The sequence below is a fragment of the Crassostrea angulata genome, unplaced genomic scaffold, assembly GCF_025612915.1.
Source record: "Crassostrea angulata isolate pt1a10 unplaced genomic scaffold, ASM2561291v2 HiC_scaffold_67, whole genome shotgun sequence".
NCBI lineage: Eukaryota > Metazoa > Mollusca > Bivalvia > Ostreida > Ostreidae > Magallana > Magallana angulata.
The window spans coordinates 147,053-162,937 of NW_026441622.1; the positions used below are offsets into that span (position 1 = coordinate 147,053).

The 15,885-nt window shown below is 33.1% G+C and overlaps 1 protein-coding gene and 1 pseudogene across 1 annotated transcript; both read right to left on the minus strand.

The window, feature by feature from the left end:
- Positions 1–343: 343 nt before the first annotated feature.
- LOC128168913 (uncharacterized) lies at positions 344–2,951 on the minus strand. Its single transcript, XM_052835080.1, has 3 exons — positions 2,817–2,951; positions 2,462–2,545; positions 344–716 (listed from the first exon to the last, which is right to left on the minus strand). The coding sequence occupies exons 1-3, from the start codon at positions 2,869–2,871 to the stop codon at positions 541–543; spliced, it is 315 nt and encodes a 104-aa protein (XP_052691040.1). The 5' UTR covers positions 2,872–2,951; the 3' UTR covers positions 344–540.
- LOC128168912 (uncharacterized) lies at positions 2,918–12,668 on the minus strand (annotated as a pseudogene).
- Between the last annotated feature and the right edge of the window lie 3,217 nt (positions 12,669–15,885).

Here is a 15,885-nt window from a genome sequence, read left to right on the forward strand (position 1 = left end):
TGCAATTCATTTATATTATAGTTAAATCAACTTTGCAAGTTTGAAATAGTACTAAATAAATTTAATATATAACCTGTTCCAAAAAACATAAACCTCATCCAGCAACCGAAACCTATGGCTAAGATTCAGCATACAAGCCTTTCAGGTGCATCAGTATCTTAAGATGCATCATCCATGCAAGTTTGGATCGGTAGTAATTTAGAAATTGCTATCAAAGGCCACCTGCACCAAAAACTTTAACCTGTTCCAAAAACCTTAACCTCCAGCATCTAAAATTCATTGCCCAGATTGAGCATCCAAGTTTTTCAAGTTCATAAAAAGGTCCAGATGCATCATCCATGCAAGTTTGGTGAAGATAGGGCAAGAAATAACTAAGATAAAGGACCTGCAACAAAAACTTTTACCAGGTCCGGACGCCAACGCCAGCAGTATAGCATAAGTTCCCCCGAACTTCGTCTCGGTGAGCTAAAAATAAATTATCATACATGCCCTACGTCTTGTTGTTACATTACAGTTACATTATATGTAAAATGATGAGATTCATGTTTGCTTTTTCATTGATTTCATTTCATTTAATTTTTTAAATGTCCTAAGTCTTGTTGTTTTTCTCTCGTTGAAGATTTTAGATCTAATCTTCAAAAATTTGGTCCTCTCATCAAGCCGTTCCAATGAATACATTTCATGTTTTACCAAAAACTCCTGGATTTCTCTTTTACCTTGAAAGGATTTTAAAAATAATATGAACAATCAGAATTATTATATTGTTACATATTCATGTAAAAAGGATAATACCTAGTATGTATAGATTCAAGGCATACCATACTCTGTATGGTTTTTGCTTCCACTACTTCTTGCTGAATATTTTGATTTTCATAAATACATTCATGCTCGAACTACATTCATCCACTTATATGTCAAGATTATCTGTTTTGAAATGCCCCCTCGACCGCTTTAGGCTTCAATACACAACCCAAAATAGAAAGCCTATAGGGATTTTGCATTGCATCGGCCATGAAATAGCCTAGATGACATAATTGAAAAATTGTACGAGGTATTTCAAGTGGGTTCCGAATGGTGAAAAGATGTAAACATTTCACATTATAAATCTCCATGAGAAATTTGTTTCTATTCCTGTAACGGTCACCTGAGTAGCATATAACCCATACACAAACTTGTCGAGGAGTCTCATATATGCATTTAATTAATTAGGTTTTATTCTGGAGTAGAAAAATTATAAATTAGTAATGACGGCCACCTCCCTGCCTGAAATCTTTCAAAAAGAACTGTGAAACCTACAATTTTGGCAAAAAACTTAAAAGATCATGAATTCAGTTTCCTTTCAGGTGTGTGGGAGTAAAAAGGATAATTTTTTAACAGGTTTTTAACACCTATACATCCATTTTGGCCCTGCCCTAGAGTTAAAACCCATACTCCAGGGGACATGAAAATTAAAATTTCAGTAGAGGACTTCCTGGTAAACATAATTATAGGTCAGTTTTTTATACAGATGTGTGAGAATAGAGAAGAAAATGTTATAACATTATATGCATTAACACTATATTGCCTCCCCCCTCATGTCCTGAACCCCTGACCCAGGGGCCATGAATTTTACAATTTAGGTAGAGGAGTTAGTGGACATCGTAACCATGTATTCAGTTTTTTGCCCACATGTGTGGGAGTAGAGAAGAAGATTTTTTAAGATTTAAAACATTTTACTATATGGCCATATTGGCGCCACCCTAGAGCCTGAACCCCTGACCCGGGGGTCATAAATTTCACAATTTTGGTAGAGGGCTTCATGGACTTTATAACCAGATATATATATACATATATTTATATGGGAGTAGAAGAGAAGATTTTCTAAGATTTAATACATTTTTACTATATGGCCATATTGGCCCCACCCTAGAGCCTGAACCACTGACCCAGGGGTCATGAATTTCACAATATGGACATCATAATCATGCATTTAGTTTTAACAAATATATATGGGGTAGAGAAGAAGATTTTCTAAGATTAAATACATATATACTATATGGCCATACTGGCCCCATTCTAAAGCCTGAACCCTGACCCAGGGGCCATGAATTTCACAATTTATGTAGAGGGCTTCATGGACATTATAACTATGCAACCAGTTTTTTCCTAACATGTGTGGGAATAGAGAAGAGTATTTTTTAAAATTTGGCTCTTTTTTTGCAAATTTGGCCCCACATGTGGCGCCCCGGGGGTAGTAGAGCCATGAATTTTACAATTTAGATTCCTCTCACCATAGAGATGCCTCACATCAAAAATCGTAATAATCAGCCCTGTAGTTTTTAAGAAGAAGTTAAAAATGTAAAATTGTTAAGGCACGATGCACGATAACGGACAAAAACGGATTGCAATAAACTCAGGTGACCTAAAAATTGCTAATTCATCAAATTGTGGATAGATAGACCAAGCAACAAAGATATATCACCTGAGCTGCTTTTAGTCTTCTTGGCTGCAACTGGGCTTGCAAGAACTTTAGTTCCATTATCATCTTCGATCTCAAAGAAGCACTCTGTAATAACAATATCATGAATATCTTACTTTGCAAATACTAAGGACAGGCATGCATAAAACGTAATGAAAAGAGCAAACATTATGGATGGGTTTTAATTATTAAACGATGCAAATCAATGTACCATTGTCATCTTAAAGAAAGAAAGAAAATTATTGAGAAAAGTTTTTATCATTTCAATAATATGACTTCTATTACCCCCCCCCCCCCCCCCCCCCCCCCCACCACTACCACACACAGATTCACACAAATAAAAAAAAAGACTGATCACCTTGTGGTGTAACATCCGATGCATTTGCATTTCCACTCTCGCAGGGTTTGGACATCAAATCTTCTTCAGTCACATGTGATTCAGGTGCTGTACTTGGACCTTTAGGATTGTGCACATGTAACTCCGACACTCACCCTTTTAGATAAAATTTCAAAAATGTATACAAATACAAAAATTATTTAATGAAGAAAAAAGAAAAAGAAATACATACACAGTGATTTACCACACTAAAGCACTGCCCATATGCAAATGTGGGGGTATTTTACCCAGTTTTAAGCTTAAGTGTAAATTTTCCCTTACATGTAAATAATCCCTTTTACAGTATTGAAAGTGGTACTCAGCAAATGTTATTAAACACTTTACATTTTCATTACTATCTGAACATTTCTTGAAAGTCAAATGGAATTGTGCACTACAGCCTCTGTCACAAGTCACAAGGAAATAACTCCATCTATACATTGTCATTCAAAAGCCAGAAGCCTAACACCTAGCTGCAATAATGTAGCCCTCTCCTGTTTTTTAGCTCACCTGAGCTGAAAGCTCAAGTGAGCTATTCTGATCACATTTTGTCCGTCGTCCGTCTGTCCGTCTGTCTGTCCGTCCGTCCGTCCGTCTGTAAACTTTTTACATTTTGAACTTCTTCTCTAAAACCGCTTATCCAATTTCAACCAAATTTGGCACAAAGCATCCTTATGGGATGGCGAATATAAATTGCAGAAATAAAAGTACGATCTGTATTCAAAGCGGAGAAAACCTTGAAACTGTAGAAAAAGGGGGGTACATTTTTAAAAATCTTCTTCTCAAGAACTACCGAGGCAAATTCAACGTAGTTTAGCATAAATTATCCTTATGGGAAGGAAAATATAAATTGCAAAAATTAAGGTCTAATTCAGTTTCAAGTCTGAGTTATTACGAAAATAATGATAAAGGAAAGGCGTGTTTCAGCTTCGGTTCGGTTCGGCATCCGGTAAAATGGGTAGGCAAGACTTGGCCTGGTCAAAACAAAAGATTGGCAGTTATTAATCTGCCAATCTCATTAAAATTTCAGGATATTTGATGGGCCAGTTATATTTGTATTCGCTGTAAATATTGCCGCAAAATAATGCGTATTTGGAATTGACGATTGCCGATCTACCCCGGCTTTTAATTTGCCACGGCCCGGGTTTGCATACCCATTTTACCAAGACTCGTATTCCATACTTCTAAAACGAGGTTCTTTGTTTAAAGCAGCCATGACATTATACGAAAAAGGGTCGATCTGACTATGATGAATTTGCTTGTTTATGCAACAGTTCGTGTATGAAGGGAAATTTTTGAAACATGCAAAATATATTGGTGCCGATTTTGTGAAGTAAATTGAGGCTAAATATTTCAATGCGTTGACAGATTTCACACATGACGTTGGTGTTAGCTAGGACTGATTTTCGTTTCGTATGCATTATTTATGCTTTGTATTTTAACCCGGGAACTCTCGTATTTCGTGATTTTTACGTATCAATTCAAACAGAGACTTCGGTAGATCAAACAGTTAACTCTTTACCTGCGCAAATTAAGCAAAATCTGATGTATCAAAAAAGTACTGAAATACAATTCATTCTATCGGTAATTCGGCATTATCTTTTGCGTAATGGTAGATTAATGCAATAGGTTTTGTTGAGATCGATGCTCGGCATTTTCTCGAGTTTATTCAGTTTAAATAGAGTTTGATATCGCTGAAGGAAATATGTAGGTATATATACATGTGTTACAGTGTATATATGATTCATTTCGAAAAAATAAATTGTGTTCTTTATTTGCTATAGTGCATGCATGTTTCTTGTGTTTAATTGTTTACAATTTCTATTTACTAACCATATTTGAGTGTTAAGCTTCGAATTATAAGCAATTAAGATACAGAGATTTGCTCACAATTCTATGTTTGTACACAGATCTTAAAAACTAAAGATTAAAAAAGTAAAAAATTTGTCAATATTTATTAAGAAAATTTTCAAAGTCTGTTCTTCCAGAAACCAATTTTAACAACTTATTGTACATGTATTGTAAACTTAACCTTTTTTCGTCATTATTACTCCTACTTTACATGTGATCCTTGACTGTGTTTGTGTACATTTGTATAAACTGATTTTGAACCTTAAATACCAATGAACTGGTCTTGAGTGAATAAAAGAATTGAAAATCTTAGGCCATTCTTTTTTTCCATTTTTAATGGTGAATAGGAAATACCAAGTTAAAAATCTTAAGCTGAATGTAATAAAGTCATGTCAACAAAATATGACTCAAACCTAGGGAAACTGTGAGCTCTGTATCTTGCTTATAATTCTACGATTGACGCTGAAATTTTGGTTGAACATTAGAAATTCTATATGAATTAGAGTATGTTAAATACTTGAACAAAAAAAATAAAAGAATGATATTCTGTATATACCTACTCTCTGGGGTCCCCTCATTATACAATAAATAATGTGAAATCTACATCAATTTTGATAGTTTTTCAGACACGAGTAAATAAAAACGACATCTTTAAAACAGTTTCCATAGTTTTGACACATTTCTGTTATGGGGATAAAATAATTATCGCTATTCCTAAGAAAATATCACAGCGGAAAATTATCCTGGTTTGTACGCGAGGTAAATAACAGTCATTTAATTATAATGGAAAACAAATTAAATTTTTGAATGTTTTAATTTGAGGAATTGAGCACATTGAGGTACAATTTTCTTCTTCACATCTATACATGAAGGATTTTTTAAATAAAATACAACTATTATATATTTTTTTAAATACAATAACAAGTAAGTAGTTGATGAAACAAATGTACCTATATGCTCTCATATATTTTGATCGCTTTACAAAGTGTGTGGGGGGGGGGGGGGGGCAGAACGAAAATATAGGGAATTGGAAGTTAACAACTTAACAGTGTACCCCTACCAAATGTTTAGTTTTATATCTTGCGTAGGATTTTCTTATTCTGGTAAAAAATAGTATTTCATGAAGGTACAATGTCAAAGATTACGTGTATGCAAAAATAATTGTAAAATTCGAATACTTGACAATATTTATTTTTTGTTATTCTACCGAGGGACCATATGGCACAATATCTTTTGAACGCCAATTGTTGCTCAGGTGAGCGATGTGGCCCCATGGGCCTCTTGTTTTTTGTTTTTTTGGGGGGGAGGGGGGGGGGGGGGGAGTAAACATCAGTTATAAAAAATCGGAGAGGGCTACATTGTTGCAGCTACATATGTATGACTATCCTATTATCAAACAAGAAAAACATTCACAAAATAGATTGAAACAAACCTATCAAGTTAACTTCTTTCATCACAGGAACTGAGAGAGGGAAAACAATGGTATGGAACTGCAAAAGATCAAAGAATCGTTATTGCATAAATAAAGTTTAAAACAAGAAATCTTTTAAAGAAACAGTTGCCCCTTTTGTGGCTTTATCAATCTTAAAATGATTACTTTCTTTCACAAGTCAAAATTAATTATTCTTACTAGACTTTGACCCGTGCGTGCACGGGTTGACATTGCATATGATATCGGACATTCACTACATCGACGCACCGTATTGTTTACAATTACAGAACCAAGCTTTAAGCCTACAATAATGCTATTAATTTCACTACACTCTGCTTAGTTATAATAATCTGACAGGAATGCCTCCCATATACCCGTAATGTAGCAGAAAATTGCAGAATCGCTCCGAATCGATTTTTGAGAAAAATAATGAAGTTGTATTGAAAATAACAGTCAAATTATTCATAACAAACCATTCTGAGGCTGTAAATACTTTTCATCTAAATATTTAATTCATATTATTGAAGGAATCAACACTTTTTTGCTCGCTTCAAAATTACACACCATGTTGATATTCGGATCTCTTGGGATTTTACTCTAACACAGTGTATTTATATTTAGGAATATATAGGAGAATTTATTACATCCATTACATTCCACTCATATCATGGAAATCAAATGCATTATCACAGCATTAGGGAGACCAGACAAACATGTTAATTGTTATACATAATAACGTTGCAACTTTGATTCTAATTCATTTACTTTGTTCAAAATGCTCACTGTTTTCTCTGAGGTTCAAGATGTCCTGTTTTTCCATTGCGTTGCGGCTAGCTCTCAATAAATCTGTGGTGGACTCTGTATAAAAGTACTAATATATTGTATTGTAAATACAAGCTTCAACATTTACTTTTTAAATCATTGCAAATTTTATTCCTTATGACTAATTAAAATAAATATTACAAATATATTACTGGTACATCCATTACATTCCACTCATATCATGGAAATCAAATACATTATCCCAGCATTAAGGAGACCAAGCCCCAGGATCACATAATAACATTGCAACATTTAGTTTAATTCATTTACCTTGTTCAAAATACTCAGTGTTTTCTCTGTGGGTCAAGATGTCCCGTTTTCCCATTGTGTTGCGGCTAGATCTCAATGAATTTGGGGTGGACTCTGTAAAAAGTACCAATATATTGTATTGCAATTTCAAGTCTCTAAGTTTACTTCTTTATATCATTGCTAAGTTTATTCCTAATGATTAATAAAAATAAGTATAACAAATATATTACATCCATTACATTCCACTAATATCATGGAAATCTAATGCATTATCACAGCATTAGGGAGACCAGACAAACAATTTTATTATACTTTCATGTTAAATGTTAAATACTGAAATCTGATTGGTTTAGACGCAGCTGGTAATCCGTTCTATTACCCTCAGCGTTAGCAACACACTTGGCAATTGGTAACACAACGAACTGTTACATGCGCTTAAATTATGAGCGTACGGTTTGTCGTAGAATTTACTTCATTTCTAAATAAAAGCAGTAAAATTTTCTTTAGAAATAAGACATTCAGTAAAATAAAATGAATAGTGCCTGTTTGGGAGGGTATCTATTGAAATTGACACCCCTCGAAAACCATTGTCAACCTCCGCTCACTGCTTTACCTTAGGGTCAAGCTGTCCTGTTTTTCCATTGTGTTGCAGCTAGATCTCAATGAAACTGGGGTGGGCTCTGTAAAAAAGTACCAATATATTGTATCATAAATACATGCTTCTAAGTTTACTTCTTTATCTCTTTGCAAAACTTATTCCTAATGACTTATACATGTACTTATAAGTATAACAAATACATTACATCCATTACATTCCACTCATATCATGGAAATCAAATGCATTATCACAGCATTAGGGAGACCAAGCCCCAAGATCACGAGCAATCTTAGACTTGAGTAGTAAATTGTACACTGCCAGTGGCGTAGCTACCATGTATGCTTATATGCCTGAGCATGCACATCATTTGGGGGAAAAATCAGTAAAAAAATAAATAAAGAAAAAAAAAATATAAAAAAAGAATTCAAGTATTAAGGTCCATACTTAGTTATTCCATCAGCCCGTTTCCGTCACTCGGTCCTACTTTATCGGAAATCAATGCTAAACAAAGACGTATTAAGCACCAAATATAGCCACACAATATGGTCTTAAAGTACCATATTAAAGAAACAGTACACAATGCATGTACCTATGTACCGATAGAATATCACAGCTTTATTGAGATATTCATTACCATAAACTATGTGAAAATGAACTTAAGAATAAAAGCTTTGAGTGGGTCAAAGGCAAATGTCAAAAAAAAATTCTTCTTTTAACTTTTAATAAGTTTTGTGATTTTATTTTATGCCTAAACTATAGCCAAAACAATTTTAACTGCCTAAAAATAGGCTTAAATAGTAAGCATTCCTTTCAATTTCTGCTTTAATTTTTGGTGTTAAAAATCGTCAGAATCCATGAGCTTCCTGGGGCTTTCGCCCCCTGGGCTTTGTCCTGGACCCACTGGGGGCCTCATGGTGGCCCCCACACCCCCTGCCATTTTAAGCATGCACTTCGTTTCAGGTCTAGCGACCCAACTGACTGTATTAATGTTTCTTGCTTAAAAACATAATAACATTGCAACATTGAATTTAATTCATTTACCTGCTTTAAAATGCTCACTGTTTTCTCTGAGGGTCAAGATGCCCTGTTTTTCCATTGTGTTGCGGCTAGCTCTCAATGAATTTGGGGTGGACTCTGTAAAAATACCAATATATTGTATTGTAAATACAAGCTTCTACGTTTACTTTTTTAAATCATTGCAAATTTTATTCCTAATGATTAAACAAAAGAAATATAACTGTTACAAATATATTACATCCAGTACATTCCACTCATATCATGTAAATCTAATGCATTATCACAGCATTAGGGAGACCAGATCAACATGTAGATTGTTATACACAACTACATTTCAAAGTATATCTAGTTAATATAAATGGATTTACTTTAGTCTGAATTAAAATGACTGGGCTCTCAGCCTCTTGTTCTTTCAGGTATTTTTTGCAAAGTGAAAATGGACTGCAGATGCAAAATTATTCTTTAAATAATAACATTACCCAAAACCTTCTTATTTTCATCTGATTCAGAATCAGAACTTGGCGAGTAGTTTGATACACTAAATGGGTCAGAATCCACATCAGAGGGAACTGAAAGAAATTAAAAAATATTATAAATTATGAAATTTTCTTTCATAAACATTCATCAATTATTAGTTTACCACATTTGGTAATTGATGTTTCTTTTTTATAAATCTGACAACAGACCACTGACTAAATCAAACTTTTCAGCCATGGTACAAAAACAAGACTGTACCAATATTCAGTGAAAAATGAATTCCAATTCAGATTGATGCTTAAATTAACTAACCTACCAAATCTGATAATTCTATGTAAATGTATATTTTTCAAGAAGTACATTCTGTAAACAATTTGCAAAATATACATATTTACTACAGAAACAGATTTTGTAATTTATCTAACAAAAAACAATTTTGTTCTGCAAAGGAGACCCTCCACATTAGTGACAGATTCACAATGCACACTGACTTATATTAATAGCTTTTTGTTGGCATGGATGTTAGCGCGAGTGGGTCATGATGTGGGAAGAAGTTGGGGTGACTGGAGAAAACCCACGTGTCCAAGCAGGCGACCAATGTACCCTATCATATACAACAACTGTCGATCATGGGGATTAAACTTGGGTCGCAGTGGTGATAAGCAGGTGCATTGTCCACTGCACAACTGGACACCTCTTTCAAGCTTTTAATTTAATAGTGCTTGATAATGAAAACAAAATAAATCTATTCAGGTCAGCACAAGAACCGTATATAATGTTAAAATTGAAAGAAAATCAAACAACTATAAACAAAATAAAGTGAAATAAAACCTAACAAAACCATTACCAAAATCAAAAGGATCACAGCCTTTTCTGAAATCAATCAAAACTAGTACCGGTAAAAACATGTACATGAACAGGGGCTAGTGTTGTCACGATGATTGAATTTCAATCAATGATCAGTTGAAAAGGTTGTCGATTTATCATAATCGATTTTAGATTTTATAATCAATTATACTCAGTCTGGGTTTATTACATTAATATTATACCTATCATTTTGTTTTCTAATCTGTATTGAATGAAATGAAAACTGTTGTGAGCTGGGGGTTTTCTTCAATCTCAAAAGATGTGCAACATTCTACCTAATAAAAATACAGCAAAAGTCTTATAAGCTTTTAAAAGGAAGTGAAAATAACACTTATATATTTTAGATTATACATAGCATAAAATTTAGTGCCCCATATTATTGAATTTAATATAATTTGTTACCGATTCGATTATTGACCGATCATCAGATGGCAAGAGACAACCAATTCTGCTGATTAATTGATCACGATTTTTAACCTATTTAACAACACTAACAGAAGTTTTAGGCTTGTTTTTCAATAAAAACATATAAATTATCTATTCTGATACTTTTTAAATTCTTGAGAAAAAAACTATTTTTTAGATTAGTTTAAAACAAATCAATGTACGAAAAAATGCAAAAACAAAACCAAAGCCAGATAACAAGATATCCAAAGCCTGATTGTAAATCACTAAACTCTCTCTTAATAATTATTTTTTGTGTATAATTAATCCAACCATTTTCCTACCTTGCTGCGCCACCGCAAGCTTTTCCCATCACAACCATAGTCATATACATGAAGTATCTCTTCCCCAACCACAATGTCTCTCTTAGCAAACAATCATAGGTATTCCCTTCCATTAAACACTCTGAGTTTATGGTGGAGTTTGCATCGTCCTTGCCATCATTTACAAACTGGCAGATACATGTATGGTTGTTCACTCCTGACAGCATCAATACTACAGTGTACATAAAAAGAAATCAAACCTTAAATAAGAAGCATATAATTACTGGTATTTTTGCTTGACTTAATTAGAATTGTTTATAGTTATTTCTAGAAAATTACTGCCATACATAAATGTTAAAATATTACATTTAGCTGGAGGTCTGTATCTCCTGGTCTGAAAAAAAAATTTGGATAAACGTTGCTTCAATTTTTTTTTTTACATCAGGAGCTACATACCTCCAGCTTCATGTAAATATGTATAAATCGTATTACCAAAGTTCTTTTCCATTATATTTATAGATAAATATTTTGTTTTCTGTGCTTGTCTTCAGTCTCTCCTCCCCATCCTGTCCTTTTAATGTTTCTCCTGCAGGAGAAAATCTCCACTGACATGACTGGTTGTGCTAATAACTCCAAAACCTCCATTAAAACCACAAGCACCTGTGTGAAAGCATTGTTTATATGCAAAGAAAACTTTTGGATTCATAAACATGTACATTAAGCCCCATTCACAATTGGCGTACGAGCACTTTACAACTCTTTGCGATCGGAATGTTTTAGATTCGCACGAGCTCTCTCATATATTGCATGAGGTCTCGCATTTGTTGCATGCGTTTTAGTGCTTGCATCATGTCTCCTTAAAAATTGTGGACATGCACACTATTCAGACACGACTGAATGCGATCCAAATCATCGCAGTGCAATGCACAAACAAATATATAGTACGAACATTTTACAACATTTTGTATACTCGCAAGAGTGTAGGTGCATGATTTTTAAAGGTCATAAGATGAATCGCTGCTGTAGAGAGAGAGATAGAGAGAGAGAGAGAGAGGGAGGGAGATAGAGAGAGAGAGAGAGAGAGTTGAATGTGATAATAGTCTACCATATATCATATGTGCATGTTCTAGTGAGAACATACATTAAATTGGTAAACAACAAAATATTTACAACCATCGACCATTTCTAATTATGCTATCATGTATGAAACATGTCATGTTATTCTAATAAATCAACAATTACAGGGGGAAGGGCGCCCCGGGTGCGCATAAACATTAAAATTAATACAAGTATCAAAAAGTAGTTTTAAAAGTGTTGCTACATTGGTCATGCTTCTGGATTGAATGTTCTTGAGAGCACATTGTGCACAACGCTGTGTAATCAAGACATACATGTTTTGCCTGGTCAACAGATCACACTCAGCCCAACGGGAATCTGCAGACACATTGTTTACATTATTATTAATCATCAAAAGCCAAAAATTTTACAAACCTGATAATATCCGAAAAGCCAAACGAGAGTGATACTATGATGTCACATTTGTAAATGTGGGTCACAATTGTAAATGTGGGGTGAGCATCCCGGTTGTAAACATGGAGGCCTGACTATCTTACCTATAATAAGTCAATTCGTACATAGAATAGTCGGCTATCTTTCCACTATACAAGTGAAAAAGAGCAACTGATCTTAATTTGCTTTTAATTCATTTAGGTAACAAGGGGTACATGTACATATATCTACATTACGTACATAATTAATTTAAAACAATATTACTGGTACATATAACTGTAATATAGAAAATTCTTCATGTCGATCTATTTTCTTCGGTTAACTTTTTTGTCCATTTTCAATAAACTAGCTATATAATTACAGGGATTTTTCAGCCTTTGTTTTATTTTGAAAATGCCAATTTTTTGGGAATTGGGAAAATTGTATCGACAATTTCATGCAGTTAGGAGAAATCATATGTTGCATACATCATGATTTCTGAATTTATTATCATAATGGAAAATCAAAGAGCTAGACTTTAATTGAATAGAATCTAATTAACTTCACAATATAGATATATGTATAATATTCCTATATTTAGTTATTAGAACAAGTCTTTTTCCCTGAAATAAACACCTTCAACACTGGTCATAAAAGTATTACATTATTAAGAATTTATCAACATCCCCTTTTTAATTGAGAATGTATTTTTCTGTTTGAAAAATTTCATAACATTTACCTTTTACTTTTATATCAGTCTAGTGTGTGTAAAAAAAAAACATGTACCATTTACAGTACTGTACTGTATACCACAAAATAACGATGTTTTAGAAAAACAGAGGAAAATCGGATTAAAAGTTGGCGATGTTTACAGCGTGTTTGGAAACTTTTATGACTGCAGTTTTGCTAAATGGGTTTAATCATTTGTTAATACTGAACATTTATGGACATTCTGGTTATTTTACTAAGTATTTTTTTATAAGAAATAAACATAAGAACTATTTACCAGTTGGGGGAAAATACTGCTATACTAATTGGGATCATAATTTGGACAGCTGCTGAAGTGAACTTATTTCCAATTGGGAATGGGGACGACTTTTGCTCTGGAGAAGGTACTGATAAATCCTTGAATTACATATTACATCAAACGTACAGTGGAAATGAAAATCATGCTTTTATTGTTAACTTCGTTTCGAATGTCCTCGAAGATTAATCAACATTTGGTGTAAAATAGTCAAGTTGCACACATTATCGCCCTATTTTATTTGAATATTTTAAAAAAAAAAACTTCATAAAAACATTACTTTGTTCAATTGTAGTAGGATTATCAAAAGTACTTACCATAAAATGGCTTTGATTCCTAAAAGGCAACACGCTGGCGTTAAAAGGTCCATTGTTTTAACCCGAGACGTTCCGAGAGTACTCGGAACAAATGGCGGAGAGCACTTGCCAAATGTTCAGACATGGTCAAGAAATTAACGACTTTTTTTCTAGTTAGGCTTTATACATAAAAAGTGAAAAAGTATTTTGTAAACAAGTTCATTTAGAATAATTAAAGGCTAAACAAATTATATATGTTAGATTTTTTGCAATATTGCAAGTTTTCGTTGGTCTCCTAAATGCAGAAAAATAGTCATTGCTAATTATACGATGGAGGCAGATTGAATTCCTTTTTACGAAAAAATATAGACAAAAGGCAACTATTGGATGTCAAATAATAGACACATTGATGCATTTTAGGCAAAGACACACCGTTCATTCATTTAAAGATAAGCCAATTACATTTTAGACAAGGTCAAAATAATACGGAGACCAAAATATGTCTCCCTAATCCACTGGTCTCCCTAATAAAGATAAAATAATACAATCGGTCTACCAAATGCATAAGTCAGGTATATATATATATATATATATATATATATATATATATATATATATATATATATATATATATATATATATATATATATATATATATTGTATTAAAATGAAAACCCTGAAATATACAATGAGAGTATGCCTTATAATATGCATAACATGATATTGATATAAACAGTTTATTCACAACAATTACACGATGATCATAATTATATGAGTTATCGCTCTTACATAAACAATAACTTCATCCATGTAATTTCTACACGTACATATGCAACATTACTAAATCATATATTTATACATTTAAAGATATATCATATATATGCATCTCTATAATAACAACAATTTATAGATATATTTAGGTAACAAAATATTGTAATACCTGATTGTGGATCAGGGTCCACTTCAAATAATTATGACAAATGCTGTTAATCAAGTCAGGATCCTGTTAAACAATAATGTGTGCGTATAGAACACTATTTTTGATAAATACCAACAAATAATAATTTCATTATCTGCTTTCACACTTAGCATTCTCACTGAATAGTGTTTATGTAAAAACCGAGTATAGACAATCAAAATATCACGCTATTTAATTAGAGTTTAACTGTGAATTAAAAAGTAAACGAATTTACAGTATGAAGTCAAGTCAGAAGTCGTAATTAGTTGTATAATCTCAGACATATAATGTCCAGCTCTCCTGAGCTCGACAAAAACTACCCCTCACCAGAAAACTACCTGCCGCGCACCGCGGGAAAATTCTCCCAGCCAACCAACAACCAGAATTAAATATAGAACTGACTATTTGCTATTTTTAACTTTAATGGATAACACGTATAACACAACTTTTTAATATGAATGATTTTATTATTGTAATGATAAACGTTAATTTGTGTAAAGCTGAAATAAAAAATGCATAAAATAATATTTACGAAATTCAACACTATCACACTTACGTGTAAATTTTCATTGAAAATTTGTCATATTCTGTTCATCAAAGGAAATACGGGAGATAACTCTAACTGTGCATTTAATATGAAAAATCCCGAGATTTCCGAATATCAACAGTTGGTGTAAATTTGAAGCGAGTAGAAACGTCGGTGAAAAAGTGTTGAATTCTTCATTTATATGAATTAAATTTTTAGATGAAAGGTATTTACAGCCTCGAAATGGTTTGTTATGAATAAGTTGACTGTTATTTTCAATACAGGTGCATTATATTTTCTCCAAATCGTTTCGGAGCGATTCTGTGGCAATTTTTTGCAATATTACGGATACTATGGGAGGCATTTTAACTGAGTGTAGTAATTGACGCATACATTTTTATAATGTTTAGACATTTTAACTTTAAGATAAAAACAATTAAAGAAAGTATTTCCCACCAAATTCGCTTTCAGTAGAACTTCAACGTAATAGGACAGTCTCAAACTATTTGATCAGACAAGTCGTAAAACTGCCGCCGCCTGATGGCAAACGAGTTATGTTCTAAAATCATTGTGCAAAACATTATTAATTAAGTGCTATAACGCACACTTGCGTACTGACCATATACACCCATATAAACCTGTATTACCACTACCAAATATAGAAATATTGTAGCTATTACCGTATATGGTGAATCACACAATCACGTGACAGAACACGAATACCAGTCAAACACTAGTA